Source organism: Spermophilus citellus (assembly GCF_964194105.1).
Source record: "Spermophilus citellus genome assembly, chromosome: 5".
NCBI classification, from domain to species: domain Eukaryota; kingdom Metazoa; phylum Chordata; class Mammalia; order Rodentia; family Sciuridae; genus Spermophilus; species Spermophilus citellus.
The window spans coordinates 118,861,543-118,877,868 of record NC_138186.1 but is presented as its reverse complement, the minus strand read 5'-3'; the positions used below and the strand labels follow the sequence as shown (position 1 = coordinate 118,877,868).

Sequence of the window (16,326 nt, the reverse complement as noted above, 5' to 3'; positions counted from 1 at the left end):
CTTAAAGAAGCATAAAACAAGGTTGAAGGGATTGGGCTGATCTTCAAGTAAATTAACTGCTTGCTGGAACTGAACACTCCAAACACTCCTAGAAGGAAGATAAGAAAATGTAGACATACAACAGTGTGGTAATCACAATATCCAGCACCAATAAAAGATTATTAGACATATAAAGAAGCAAGGAAACATAACCCATAACCAGAATAAAGTCAGTCAATACAGATTCAGAATTATAGAGATGGTAGAATAAATAGGGGGAAAAAAACACACCAAAACTTTAAAACAGCTCTGATATTTAGAATGTAATGGAAAACATGAAAAATGTGGAAACAAATAAGGTATCTCAATAGACAGTAAAAGAACAACAAAAAGAACCATATATAACTTTTAAAGCTGAAAAATAATTACCTGAAATAAGAAATTCACTGGATGGGTTTAGTAACAGCAAATTAGGCACTACAGATGTGGATGTGTGAACTTGAAAAATGGGCAATGGAAATTATACAACAAATTATACAAAATATACAATACAAATTATACCCAGAGGAGAAACAAAACAAAAGAAAAAACCCCCAAAGCTTCAGTGACCCATGGAAAACATCAATGGGTCCAACAAATGTGCAATTCATAAGAAATGAGAAAGAATGGGGCAGAAAAAATATTTGAGGAAATAGTGGTTGAAATGTTCACAAATTTGATAAAGACTATAAACTCATACATACAAAAACTCATTGATTTCTGAGTGGGATATCAACAGGACCTCTTCAAAGCATGTCACAGTTAAGTTGCTGAAATCCAATGATAATGAGACATCTTAAAAGTAGCTAAAGAAAAAAAAATGCATATTACATTGTTATGATTCGAATATGATCTCACGTGTGAGATAATGCAAGAATGTTCAGAGATGAAATGATTATTTTATGAAAGTTGTGACCTAATCAGTGCATTAATCTGATGATAGGGATTAACTGGGTGTTAACTATAGGCAAATAGGGTGTGGCTAGAGGAGGTGGGTAGGTCAATGAGTGCCTTTGGAGTTTCTATTTTGTCCCTAGTGAGGACGTGTCCTGAGCTGTTTTCCTTTGCCACACTCTTTCTCCATATGTTCTTACTTATCTTGGACTCAGCTATGGAGTTGGCCATCCATGGATGGAGACCTCTGAAACTGGAGCCACATAAACTTATCCTTCTCTAATTGTTATTGTCAGGTCTTTTAATCACAGCAATGAAAAAGCTGACTAAAATATATGTGCAGGAAAAAAAAGAAATACTGTTGATTTTTGAACAGAAACAAAGCAAGCAAGGATACAAGTATTGAAAGAAAAAAGACTTAGAATTCTTTATCCAAGTAAATACACTTTTTAAAAAAGAAAATAAATGAAACAAGCAAAAACCCTTAAAAAATGAAGGCAAAAGAAAGATCCTTTCAAACAAACAAAAGTGAGAATTTTTCATCAATAGACCTGTATTATAAGAAATCATAAAATAAATTCTTCAGGCTAAAGAAAATATCACTTAAAAAATAAAATATATATACATAAGGAATTAAACACTGTAAATGGTATCTATGTGGGCAAATACTAAACTTTTTGGCATTTCTTAATTTCTTTAAAAGACAATTGATTATTGGGGCTGGGATAGTAGCTTAGTGGCAGAGTGTTTGCCTAGCATATGAGAGGCACTGGGTTTGATCTTTAACACTACATAAAAACAAACAAATAAAATAAAGACATACTATTCATCTATAACTAAAAAATATAAATAAAAAACAATTGATTATTTAAAACAAAAATAATTATAATGTAGGTATATAAAATATATATAGAAATAAAATGCCTGACAACAATAATACAAAGGACAGGAGGGGAGAAATGCAAGTATACTGTTATGAGGTACAATACTGAAGGTAGAATGTGATAAGTTAAAGATCCATGTTGTAAACTCTATCCCATTAAAAAAATTTAAAGAAGCACAGCTAATAAACTGAGAAGATAAAATGAATCCCTATCACCACCACCAAAAAAAAAAAAAAAAAAAAAGATGGGAAAAAAGAAGAAAAATGAAAGAGGAGATAAAAAGAAAAGGAATAGCAAGATGGCAGACAAAGGGCTGGGGATGTGGCTCAAGCGGTAGCGCGCTCGCCTGGCATGCGTGCGGCCTGGGTTCGATCCTCAGCTCCACATACCAACAAAGATGTTGTGTCCGCCGAGAACTAAAAAAAAATAAGTATTAAAAACTCTCTCTCTCTCCTCTTTAAAAAAAAAAAAAAAAAGATGGCAGACAAACCCAACCAATATCAGCAATTACATTAATCACAAATGGACTAAGCACACCAATTAAAAGGCAGAGATGTCACTGTATCCTATCAATATACAATTTAAAAATAAAGAGAGATGATTAAAAGTAAAAGGATAGGAAAAGATATGTAAAACAAACACTGAGCAGAAGAAAACTCAAGTGGCTACATTAATAGGCTAAGTAGACATTAGGTTAAAGCACATTACCGGAAATAAAGGAAATTTCATATGACAAAAAAGATGATCATCAGGAAGAAAAAATAATTCTAAGTATGTATCCATTTAATAGAGCTTCATGAAGTAAAAACTTACACAACTGAAGGGACATGTAGGCAAATTCACAAGAGTAGAGATCTCAACTCCTCTGTGATTGATAAAAGAATTCATAGGATAACTAGATGAAAAATCAACAAAGATACATAAGACTTTCATAATACTAGACACTATATAGAGCACTCCTTCCCACAAATGCCAGATTATTTATTTATTTTTTTTAAGGGAATATGGAACATTCACTAAGAAAAACTATCTGCTAGGCCACTGAGTAAGTCTCAAAAAACTTAAAAGTACTTGAACTATAAAAATATGATTTCTGACCATAAAATGCAATTAAATTAGAAATCAATAAAAATATATGTATAAAATTCCAAAATATTTCAAAATTAAGCAACATATTTTTTAAGTTACGCATAGAGCAGAGAATAAGTTACCAGAAAAGTCACAGGAAAATATTTTAAACAACAATAATGAAAATACAACATATCAAAATTTAAATGTAAAAATTTGTAATACAATTAAAGCTACATATACGGAGAAACTTTTAGCAGATCATCTTTGACTAGGGAGGGATCACACACACACAAAAAGTATAAATATCCGAATGTCTAAGTTGAATTTAGAAAACTTTAATAGTGAACAAATGAAAGTATAAAAGTTCATAACACATTAACATATATAATTTTTTTAGGGTGAATTCCTCTTAAGTGATATAAGAGTCAAAATTCTGGGCAGAGAAATGTCTATACAGAATCAATTGAAGATTAAACTGTATTTAACATATGACTATAAAACAAAATGGGTGATAAAAACATATTTAATCTGCATGACTAATGCTCCTGAGTCACTTTCCAGTTACACTATCATAAAGATAGAATTGTTCTTTCAACAAATATTTATAGAGTACTTACTATTTTCCAGAATTATACCAGTAATATAGGAAGGGGGAAAAAGGGAGGAAAAAATCCCAACCACTCATGGATCTTACTTGGGGTAGGAGATTTGGGGAAGACAGACTATAAACAATTAACATGTAAAAATATGTATAGTGTTTCACAACTTGGAGAAAAGTATAATGGAGAACAGAACAGGAGAGATGGGGAGAGTTATAATTTGTTTTCATTTTTTAATTTTATGTTAAAAAAAATTTTTCCCCCCAGTGCTGGGGACCTCATGCATACCAGGTCACCTCTTTGCCACTGAGCTATACCCTCAGCCTGCAAACTAAAATTTTGAAGAGTGGGCAGGAAAGGCTTCTTGATAAGGTGATGTCTGAGGGAAGATCAAAAGTAAAGGAATAAGCCATGTGAAAATCTGGGGCAAGTGGTGGAAGTATGCCTGGGTGTTCAAGGAAAAACAAAGAAGGCAGTGTGACTCTGCAGGAAGAGTCAAAGGAGTAGGGATTTCACTTTTGTGTGTGTGTGTCAGGGATTGAACCCAGGGCCTTATGCATTCAACCAGCTGAGCTATATATATATATCCCTGGCCCGGGACTTCACTTTTACTCTTGGTAAATTTGAAGCCTCAGACGGTTCTGACTAGAGAGGTAACAAGACCTTCCTAGATTTTAACAGAAGCATTCTGGCTGTTGTTTATGAGAGGGAGAGGGAGAAAAGGGAGGGGGCGGGGGAGGGGGAGAAATATGAATATGAAAGGAAACTAATGAGGAGCCTACTGAAAGAATACAGATAGAAGTGAGAATTGTATCTACCAAGGTGGTTTGTAGTTCATTCAAATGGGAATGATCCAACAGAAGAGGGAATATGATGCAAGAAGTGGAGAAAGTGACTATCTTGGAGTACAAGAAATGATGGGATGTCCACCAAAGTTTCATGTGTTAAAGGCTTGATCCCTCATACAGTAAGGTTCTGAGATGGGGTTTCAGGAAGTGATTGGATCATCAGGGCTCTGACCTCATAAGTGGATTAATCTGTTGATAGACTAATAATTTGATGGCACGTGTTCGTGTACAAATATGTAATAACAAATCCTACCATTATGCACAACTCTAATGCTGCAATTTAAAAAAATGGGAAAAAATAATTTGATAGCAGTATTGGGAGGTAGTGGAAACTATAGGAGATGGGACCTAGTTCAAGGATTGGGTCACTGAGTGCATGCCTCCAAAGGAGTGTATCACCCCTTCCTTGCAACCTGTCTCTTGGCTTCCTGACCACCATGAAGTAAGCAGCTCTACTCTGCAACATGCTCCTACCATGATGTTCTGCTGCACACAACTGTGGAGCCAAGCAACTATCTGCTGAAATGAAATCATGAGCCAAACAAAATCTTTCCTCTTCTAAGTTGATTTTCTCAGGTATCTTGTTACAGTGATGGAAATCTGACTAGCCCAGGAAACTAGTGTACAAGATGGATGGATATAGAGCTAGGAACATTTCATTTACAGGAATAGGAAAAAAGAGAATAAGGCACAGACATAGATAGGTGACTGCAAGTGTTTGTGTTGGAATGGTGGTCTGTGGAAGCTCTTTTCTTATCTTATTTCCCAGGGAAATAGGAAGCAAGGGCTGAAAAGGAAGATGGAAGGGTGGGGGTTGTATTGATGACTTGAGAAAGAGAAAGTATAAAGCAGTGAATTAGGAGAATTAATAGATTAGATTTACCATGGTTGGTCTTTTCAACCCAAGATACATTTGAAATAGTTCTCTAACATCTACATATATTAAGAAGTAATTCTCAATATCTCTTCATCTTTATTAAGCATATGCTACTTCTGAGAGCGAGCCAATCATGCCCTCTACTAAAGGTTGATGTGCCTCAAAATGTATAGCTAAGTGAGTGCAAATTTATAGCTTCCTTGTACATTTGCAGAACTAAGGTTCTGTTTTGAATTCCTTGCTTCTTACAAGACTACCTTCAAAAAAGAACCAGAGCATTATAAGTTTAAATGAGCTTATTATTATGTGTATTTCCCATTTACCCTAAGATTACTGCTGAAGTGAAAACCTTAAGGAGAAAATTAATGTCATGGAGGGGAAAATGCTTACTGTAAGAGGTGGGAATATTAGAAATGTTTTCAAAAACATCTTGAAGCAGTGGCACACGCCTGTAATCCCAGCAACTTGGAATGCTGAGGAGGGTCACAAGTTTGAGGCAAGCCTCAGCAACTTATTGATATCCTGTATCAAAATAAAAAATAAAAAACCACTGGGAATGTAGCTCAGTGGTAAAGTGCCTTAGGCTCAATCCGCAGTACAAAAAACAAAAAAAAGAATATAGACAAACAGACCAAGAAACTTTCTAATGATAATCTCATATGGAAACCTTTGGTGGTGGAACGTGATCATTATTATCCAAACTACATGTATGAAGACATGAATTGGTGTGAATCTACTTTGTATACAACTAGAGATATGAAAAAATTGTGCTCTATATATGTAATAAGAATTGTAATGCATTCTGCTGTCGTATATAAATAAAATAAAAAGTAAAGTGAAAAAACTCCAAAGTATATTGCTAATCCAAGAAAAAAAAAAAAGAATGGTGGTTCCCCCCCCCCCCACACACACACACATAGCTGGTAGGTATCATCTAATAAAATAATCTCAAATCAATATGGATGTAAATTGTGTCATAAATATGCTATACATCAAAATTAAAAATCCATAAAACCTTTATGCATCTCATGGAGTGATAAGGAGACCAATTACCATTTTATGTTTTTTTAATTGATGCAACTCAGGAAAACAGAAAAGCAATCTTGATGTTTTAGAAGACTTGAACAGTGTGTTGTTTCTTCTAAAATATCTTATTCTCTTAAACCTTTGTATTTGAGAAAAATGAATTCATACCTAAATTACAACATTACTGAACTACACTTGTATGTGTATATATTTTTCCAGAATACAAATCTTCTATAAATATCTCACCATCCAAAATCCTTCTATTATAGGACTTTAGGCAGGTGTTCCAAGTCAGGAATCTCCTGAACCTAACAACATGATGATTCAAAGAATCATGACTGACACATTTTTAACAAATAATGTAATGGTGTTTCCCTGTGTGTGTGTGAGCACATGTGGGGTGGTGGATTACTATTTAAGAGAATTAAGCCAGTTCCCATAAATAATTATTGCTTATGTATGGGAATGAGATGTTAAAAAATAATCATTATACATATTCAAAATCAACCAGGCTTAATATACTCTATTTTTTTTTTTTTTTTGGTGGTGGGGAGGTATGAATAAAGCAAAATACCAAACTAACTCATTGGTTCCTAGCAAACATTTAAGGGTCTAAAAATTCTATTCTGATCATTCTTAAAAACAGAGGAAAGCAGTTATAATTCTTAGAACTGTTTTTTTTCGCTTGGTTCAAGTTTTGTTTTTCAATGGCTTTATGCAATTTTTCACTCTCAGGCAAAAGTTCATGCAGTCATTCTCAGGAAAGTTTAACTTTTTCCAGATCTAGGTAAGTTAAAAAATATTGGCTGAAGGTGAATAATACAAAGTGTTCAAATTAAGTCTGATTCATGATCACAAAGGCCACAGGTTTGTGCATGTGAATGAAGGAGGCTTGTCCTCTGAAGAACTTTTTCAATAGGTTAAGAATGTATAACAAAAAGAAACCTGTATCCCTTGACTAATACATTATAAATGAATGAAACATTATGGGGTGGGGGTGACTGGATTTTAACTAAAACTGTTTTAAATGGTCATTCATATTTTCAGCCCATTCTACCTCCTGAAATAAGAATTTTGTAACTTACATGATTTATTATTTATTCTAAATTTGTCTTTTCACTCTTTTACAGAAGGGAAATTTAACTATAAAACATATTCTGGTCATAATGCCTCTGGTACAAGATATTCCTAATGAATAAGTTTTAAAAATAGTAGCTAAAATAAGCTCTTTTTGTTTTAGTCACAGATTCTAATCATCTCAGCAATTCTTGCCCCTCATTTGCACATATAATTGGAGGATGACTGGGTTACTGCTACATTCCAAATTTCATTCTGCTACCATCAACTATGCTCAAACTTTCAGTGACTCAGGTTATAATTTCTTTCCCTTCTAATAATAGAGGGCATATTTATTTTGTGGGAAAGGAGAGTGGACAGCGTGTCATATTGACTTTTTAAAAATAGTTAATCCTAAAGCCTTATTTGCACCATTAATATCAATTTGAAGTTATAAATAATAAAACCCAAGGACACTTAGCCCAAATAACTTCTCTTGAGTTGTGCTTGTCCGACTCTTGAAGAAAACAGCCTGGGTTTGCCTCTCCCTTGTGTTTGAGAACTCTGTTGTCGTTCTGCTTCATGGGTGCTTTTACAATCCCGTACAACCATTTTTAGGTTCTCCTACTGTTGATACTTTCAATGTTCACCCTTCTACTCTCTGAAATGTTGTTTATTTCTTAATCATAAAATACATAAATATATTCTTCTAAACAAAAACTAAGATCTCCTTAAAAGCATTTCCCCAAATTCTAGCCCCCTCCTTAAATGTAACTGCCATTATGATTTTGAAGTACATTCTTTCAAAACGTGTTCTAGGCATTTATTTAACCCATAGACACACATAAACATTTATACATCCATAAAATTTGTGAAAAACATATATTGTTTTGTTACTTTCTTTTTCATTTAAAATTTATTAAGTATACCATACCATGTATTGAGGGATAACAATTTTCAAAAATGTTTGGTAGACTTTTTTAAAAAGTATAAATAGCAAAATTAGTACAAATGCAAAATTTTTTGCTTACTTTTTAGCATGAATTTTGATAGTCCCATGAGTTTTGATAAATGCATAGTCATGAAACCACCACCACCACAATCAAGAAATAAAACACTTCCATTACCCACAAAAATTTGTGTCTAATTTTAGTTAAAGGCACTTACCCCTTCTGCAGCAATCATTCATCTGTGTTCTAGTTTCGCTTTTCCCACAAAGCTATGTAAGTGGAATCATACATTTGCCTGAAAAGTCTGGCTTCTTTCACTTAGCCTAGCACACTTGCAATTTATCCATGATGTTCCATATGTTGGTCGTCTGGTTCTTTTTATTGCTCAGTATTACTGTTTTATGGATATAGATTGTATAATGTTGATACATTCATCAGTTGAAGGGCAACAGCGTTGTTCCTAGTGTTTTTTGATTATGAATAAAGTAGCTATAAATATTGACTTTCAGGTTTTTGGGTAAGTATGTAGGAGATGGAATACTATTGGAAAACATCTTTGTTAATGGCTGCATTGTACTTTGGGACTTGAATCAAAACATCAAATAAACTCTGACAATGAGGATTCAGTGAACACAATGTTGGTCAGTGCTATGGAATTTGTTTTTAACTAAATCCTTACAATTACTATTATTATTATTTGCAGTGCTGGGACTGACCCAAGGCCTCCCACATGCTAGGAAAACACTACCACTGAGCTATATCCCTAATCCCCAAATCCCTATAAAAGACATTTTAGTTACTTCTAATTTCCTTATCATAAACAATGAATTTTTTTAATTGCTTCAATTCAATCTTTACTGATCATCTGTTATGGGTCTACCATTTTCCTAGAGGTTTTCAAGGAAAAATGTGAACATTTAAGCAATAGTATGTTTGGGAGAGCTGCCTATCTCTAGGGTGTTATGTTGCAGGTTTAATGTGAGAAACGTAAGATCATCTTTCATATTCCCAGGCTAGTGGTTTTCAAACTTCAGTGGATACCACAATGACCTATAGGGCTTGTTAAACATACAGATTCCTGGACCCACTTCTGGTTCAGTAGGACTATCATGGTATCTAAGAATTTTCATTTTTAACAAATTCTCAGGTGAAGTTAATGCTGCTGGTTCCAGGAATATACTTTGAGAACTATCTTAAGCTATTTTGGATAATTTCTGAGCCTGATATCTTAAATTTGCATACTTCTTCATCTGTTAGGAATTCAAAGATCTAGAAGTAGCAATGTTTGAAGTTAATGATGCAGAAGAAACTATATATGCCATTTCCTCTGAACAATCACTGGAGATCTCTAGTTTCTCAGGATTTTACTTTCATTACTATGAAGTTATCTTGAGGCAGGTTCTTCCCTTCTAGTTGGCAGGGAACTTGTCCTCTGGCACTCTAAGCATCACCAGTAGCAACAGGAGGGGATTTGGGTGTGAACAGTTCTACCAAAATGGCAGAATTCTTAATAGGAAGCTCAGGAGTTGCCTCTCTGGGTCAGAGGTGGTTGGGTGCTACAGTTTATCCCCAAATGGCCTGTGTATTAAAGGCTTGGTTTCTAGCCCATGATACTATTGAAAGGTGGTAGAGACTTTAGTAGGTGGGGCCTAATGGGAGGTTTTAGCACACTTCCTCAAAAGGACTGTGGGACTGGTATCTTCCTTGCTTTGGGGTCAGCAAGAGGTGAACAACTTGCTCCACCCACCATGTGCTACACTTGGTGCCTGATCACAAGCCCTAAGGCAATGGAGCCAAGCAACCTTGGACTGAAACCTCGGAAACTGTTAGCCAAAATAAAACTTTTCTCTTTTTAAGATGATTATTTCAGATATTTTTCACAGTAACTAACTAAAAGATGACTAACACACTGGGTATATCTTGGCTGCAGGAACCTTATCAAAGTTCCAGAACATTCACCTGAGACTTTAGAAGAGCTGGATAGGTATGGAAAGGGGAGAATGGAACGTTTCCCCTGGATTTAGGATGTGTGTGGGGGGTCTTGAGGTCATGAGCTAGCTCTGGTTGCTGCAAAAGCCAGGTCCCACAGGCAGAGGAGCTGGTGAGTGTAAAGCTAACTACAATAATAGCTTTGTGGTTTCCTTCCTTTAGCTACTCTGGTGGGTGGCTTCAATTAATAGATCCATTGTTTCATTCTCCTCATAGCAGGTTTAAGTCCAGTTTCACCATTCACTAGCTCCATTGCTAACTAGTTCTTGGGAAATTTCCTCATCTGTAAAACGGAGACAACATTCCCACCTCTTCAAGTTATTGTGAGGATGAATATAGTAACACATGTAAAATACCAGTTAGCATGGAAATTGATACACTGTTGTCTGCTCTTTATCTAATGGGAGTGTGGATCTATGGCAAAGTTGTATACCATGCTGCAGGAAGTTTCATTGACTCACAAAATTATGCCTGATTCTCTTTGGATATAAGAGTACTGACATGATTCCCTCTGGAAAATGAGCTAGCTTTGGGAGCCTGCTGTTAAGTCTCTCACAAGCATATGCAGTCTCTAGAGGTCATGTAAGATTGGAGCCTATATTAGTTGACAGGAAAATATCATGCCACACTAGCTTTTGAAACCGTACAGGGTCTAGTATGACTATTCACTGTATGGAACTTTTTTCCGAGATAAAAGGAACAGGGCTGACTTATTTCAATCAAATTCATTTTACAGATTATCTTGGGAGGTTTTCAGTGACTTCCTAAGGATCACAGAACATTGTAATATTTAGGGTTCTTAATTCTGAACGATCTTGTTTTCATCTATTTTTTCTGAATCTTTCCCCTTTTGCTCTATCCATAGAACTTGTGTGTTATACAGATCTTTGTATTTTACGTACGTGTCCCAAATGATGGGGAAATTCATTAACACAATTTTGTGTCTCAAACGTCTTGCTTAGGAAAGGATTTTGGAAGAATGGGAATTTAAGGACAAATTGGAAGAGTGAAAGCATAGCTTGACGTGCCACAAGCAGTGCAGCTCATCTTTCTCCATCTGTCATTCTGACACTCTAAATGGTCGTACTGCTTAAACAGTTTCTTTATAAGCATTATTATTCCAATGACCTGATTTTAGCTTATTAGAAATTTAGTACCTATGTTTATATTTCAATTTTGTTTTACAGTTTTCATGTCGTCTTAAGCATGTCTTACTTAGCCAGTGAATATGATTTTTCCCCTATGTCAGAAGCTTACTCAAGGAAAAAATTAATTAGAAGCCCACTTTTTAAAACATCTGTATTACAATTATAAACTTAAATACATCATACTTATTTTATAAAAGAAGGCTTCCTTTTTGTTCCTTTATTTAAGAACTGAACTTTTAAAGCACAAAAACAAACTTCACTAGCAAAGGAAGTGATAATTAATTTCAGAATGGTCCATACAGAGTTCACTACCATCCCCCCACACTTCCCACTGTCTTAAGTTCCTGCTTCTTTTCCTAAGAGAGCTAAGGACCCTCACAGACATGATCCCTGTTACAGGAGATCTTGAGTCCACAATACCTCTCATCAGAGGAAAATTTCAGAATGATATATACAGAGGACATTTCTTTCTCCTCACTGCCTTTTGTAAGTTCTTGCTACTTTTGATGGGAAAAATAAGGGCCCATCATCAGACATGATGCCTGTTGCAGGAGGGCTTAACTCCCCAATTCCTCGTCCCCATTCTAGGTAGAGGGGAAGATGGATGTTACTATCCCTAGTATTTTAGTTGCAAATGAGGCATTTTCTCATTGAAATAATGTGAAAAATGGTGAGTAGATTGTCTTTACTGTGATGAATTGGATAAGTTACTAAGAGCTGGTTCAAAAAGCTAACAGTCATTTTAACATCCTTTCTATGAGAAACATGTTTGTAGGTCCAAAAATAGGCTGACCACCAACAAGGTTTTCTATGATATGTTTGAAATACAACTTGTCATAGGATGGGAAATGGTAGGCTATTTAAAAATTTTTGACTTACCCAAATTCTTTCAAGTGTGCATTAAGCAACAAGCATTTCTTTTTTTTTTTTTTTTAAAGAAAGAGTGAGAGAGAGGGAGAGAGAGAGAGAATTTTAATATTTATTTTTTAGTATTTGGCGGACACAACATCTTTGTCTGTATGTGGTGCTGAGGATCGAACCTGGGCCACACGCATGCCAGGCGAGCGCGCTACCGCTTGAGCCACATCCCCAGCCCGCAACAAGCATTTCTTGAGTTCTGGAACATCTGCATAAAGAATCAGTAGTTAGGGCTGGGGATGTGGCTCAAGCGGTAGCGCGCTCGCCTGGCATGCGTGCGGCCAGGGTTCGATCCTCAGCACCACATGCCAACAAAGATGTTGTGTCCGCCGAGAACTAAAAATAAATATTAAAAATTCTCTCTCTCTCTCTCTCCTCTCTCACTCTCTTAAGAAAAAAATATTAAAAAAAAAAAAAGAATCAGTAGTTAGGTACTAACCTCATGAAAAGCTCAAACATTGCTTGGGGGATCTAAACATACTATTTGTTTCACTTTTGTATATGTTTGAAAATTTCCATAATAATAAAATGGTTTAAAAACCCTTTATATATGAATTTCAAAAGTCCCCAAAGAATCAACCTAGGACAAAATTGGGTGGCAATGTAAGAACCCCTAATAAGAAGTAAAAATTTGAATTTTTAATTGAACCCATAACAGATAGCAAACAAGCTATCAATATAGAGAACATTTAAAACAATGCATCTTTTGGATTTTCCAAAACCTTTCATCATTGTTGCTCAGAATTAAGAATGTCTTTCAAATGCCTAGGTGTGACATTTTTAAAAAAATCATTATACAACAAAATAAAACTAAACTGAAGGAGAACGTCTTACTAAATTGGGGACAAATGAAAGATCTTCGTAAGTCTCTGAAGAGATTTAGATTCTATTTTGCTTTAATCTTAACTAACATTAAGTGATTTAACTGGTGATTAGCATTTTCAAAAGCATACAAGAAAAATATATATTCTCATCGATTTTTTAAATAAACTGAACACTAATCATTTTTATATATTTCCATTTTATTTTCAAGTACTTTATTATGATTAATACAAAAAATTAAATTCATTTTTTAAAAAAGCATCTTTTTAGTACAGTTATCTCTTGAAAATGTAACTTCATAGAGGTCTATTAGGCTTTTTAAGGCATAATTTTATGAAATTCAGAGTTAAAGCATTTACTCTTTAGCTTTTTAGTCCCTAATAAATTTTCTATAACATACTTTCATATCTTTTACAAACAAAATATTTGAAAAACCCACAATGTCATGACATAAAAGAGAGCAATAATTGCAGTAGACAAAATAATAAATGAAATATGATATGCCTTCTGCTATGTACCTATGAGTTATACAGAATAATCATTACAGCAGATGTCCTTAGAGAACAAAGGCGAATAGGAAAGTAAAAAGGTTGGGGAAGGCATGGAAGATATTTTCTGTTATCTTCTACTGTGTGGTCTATTCTTTAAACAAGAGAAAGGTCTCCTCAAGGGCAAGTCCTGTTTCAAATGTCCCTTTACCCTCCTGACTACAGAATAATGTGTTTGTGTAGTATATGATTACACCAGACAAGACTGTGAACACATGCGATTTACTCAATGATCCTATTCTGCTTCCTTTTAAAGATAAAGAATGCGTTTCAGTTGATTGTGTATGAAACTATAGTAATTCCTTAGAAGGCTCTGTTCAAACACAATAATACTACCTTATTTTAAAATATTAAGAGCAAAGTCATTTTCTTAGTCTTCATCTTTTTAGATAACATCAATTAATGCTTACATTTACTTTGCAAGAGAAAACATAACACAAGTAATTACTTTAAAATAGCTTTAATTCTTCTTTGTATAAGCAAAATGTCCCCATAAAACATTTATTTTTCAAAAACATTTCTTTATATGTAAATAACTTTAAAAATCTGAGAAAGATATAAGAAACAACAATCAAAAACAATATAACCACCACCACAGCTCCTAACAGGAGACCAGAGAAAGACACAGATCTCATTAAAACAAGCTGCTCACATTCCCACAATACAACCCCCTGGGAGGAATCTTGTCTTCTTTAACTTGGTGGGTGGCAGAGCCCATAGGAATTATTCAAACTATGAAAATCCCAAAGCATGGTCACCTAGGGGCAAATGAGACAGATATGGCTTGAGCATAATTATTTTCTTAAAGAGTTAAGAAAACAACCTTAAATGATAAAGGATGCATGGGTTTCAACTTTGACAAGTAGATAATTGTGTATGTATTTACCAAACAACATTTTCTATCTAAGGAGGAAATTCACAATGTATACCACACCATTTTTCTTTAAAATAACATTCTCTAAGTCTCTTATATTTATTGATTATAGATATATTTAAGTGATATTTAAAATAGTTTAAAAAAAGCGCAAATATTTGAGGGCTTACTATCCGACAAACATATTGTACTAGTTATTTCACAAGGCTTGTTTCATTTACTCCGAACAATAAACCTATGAAGTAAGAATATTAGTCCTATTTTACAAATAAAAGCTAAGGCAGAAGGAAGTTAAATTAATTGACCAAGATCACACAACCAGAATTCAAAACCAGATCCTTATCTCCAGAGCTGTTACTTTTAATTTAGCTCTAGTTCTATAATATGAAATAAGATTTTAACCCCATTATTATATAGAACTATCCCTCTAAGGCTATAAATTATTAGTTTGTTTGTGAACTTTCACTTCTCTGACTCGTTGTGACTGCTAGACTCTCAAGTCTTTGCCAATTAGCTTTCTGATTTCAACTGCCTTCCTGAACAGCCTGGACCCTAATCATTTCAATTATGCCTGAATCTCCTGCCCACGGCTCTCCTGAAGTCAAATAAAAGGGTCCCTGTAATAGAAATCTCTATTACTTCTTCCAACAAGTGAAACATTACTGCTGATTTAATCCAAGGGAAAAAAAAATCATGCTGCCTGTTTTTAACTGGGTATCCACTACAACTCGGCATCCAGAACAGCTGTTCCAATTTTTTTTTTCCAGGACTAAATCCCCCAGTATACTCTTGTATTCCTTTTCAGATTATTTCACCATGGATTGATTGATTGATTGATTGATTTATAAGGGGGGGGAGAGAATATTTTTTAATATTTATTTTTCAGTTTTCGGTGGACACAACATCTTTATTTTTATGTGGTGTTGAGGATAGAACCCAACGCCCCGCACATGCCAGGCGAGCGCGTTACCGCTTGAGCCACATCCCCAGCCCATGGATTTATTTTTAAAACTATCCAAAGTAGGGTTTTCAGATAAAATACAGGATACCCAGTTAAATTGGAACTTCAAATAATCAAGGAATACTGTATAAGTATATACCAAATATCATTTCATAGAAATAGTCAATAGTCAATTTATTTAAGATAAAACACGAAATGTACCAAATATTGCATGAGAGAGACATACTTAATACTAAAAAAGTATTCACTCTTTATCTAAAATTAAACTTTAACTAGATATCTAGTATTTTAATTTACTATATCAAATCAAATCAAATTCCCTTCTTTCCATTCCCAGAAGTGTCCTACTTTTTAGAGGTTAATTCTCTGATCTATTGTCTTAGCTTTCCATCACTATAATTAAAAACCTGACACAATTAACATACAAAGTTAAGAGGTTTATTTTGGCCCATAGTTATAGAGGTTCCAGTCTTAAGTTAGCAGCATCAATGCTTGTTAATATTCAGATTGCTAGGTCCCCACTCCTAGAGATTTATATTCCAAAAGTTTGGGTTAGGTCCTGAGAATCTGCAATTCTACCAAGTTGTCAGGTGATACTGATCTTGCATCAGTGACCACACCTTGAAAACCACATTTCTAGTTCCATATTTCAAACTGTCAAACATTTTCCATAAGTCCATTCTTAAATATCATTTACAGTGTTGATGGGGGTTTTGACCAAAAGTCCTAGGAACCAATTTGGGTCAACTATAGCAAAACCAAGAATTTATCAGGTAGCTCACAGAATCAGGTCAAGGTTAAGGTTGCAGAACCATGCTCCAAGTAAGAAATCGCCCAGAAAAG

The 16,326-nt window shown here is 34.6% G+C and overlaps 1 protein-coding gene across 3 annotated transcripts in view; it reads right to left on the bottom strand.

Moving 5' to 3' along the window:
• The window catches only part of LOC308648772 (uncharacterized protein), a gene marked incomplete at its 5' end in the record, with an annotated part of 108,944 nt that overhangs the window by 74,535 nt on the left and 18,083 nt on the right, over positions 1-16,326 (bottom strand). The window contains one exon of one of the 3 annotated variants that reach the window (XM_081293767.1): positions 13,411-14,406. The exons of the other annotated variants lie outside the window; for them this stretch is intronic. Coding sequence (XP_081149893.1) covers positions 14,341-14,406 — 66 coding nt within the window. The 3' untranslated portion in view covers positions 13,411-14,340. Of the gene's footprint in view, positions 1-13,410; positions 14,407-16,326 lie in introns of those variants that run through there. 3 annotated transcript variants of the gene reach the window in all.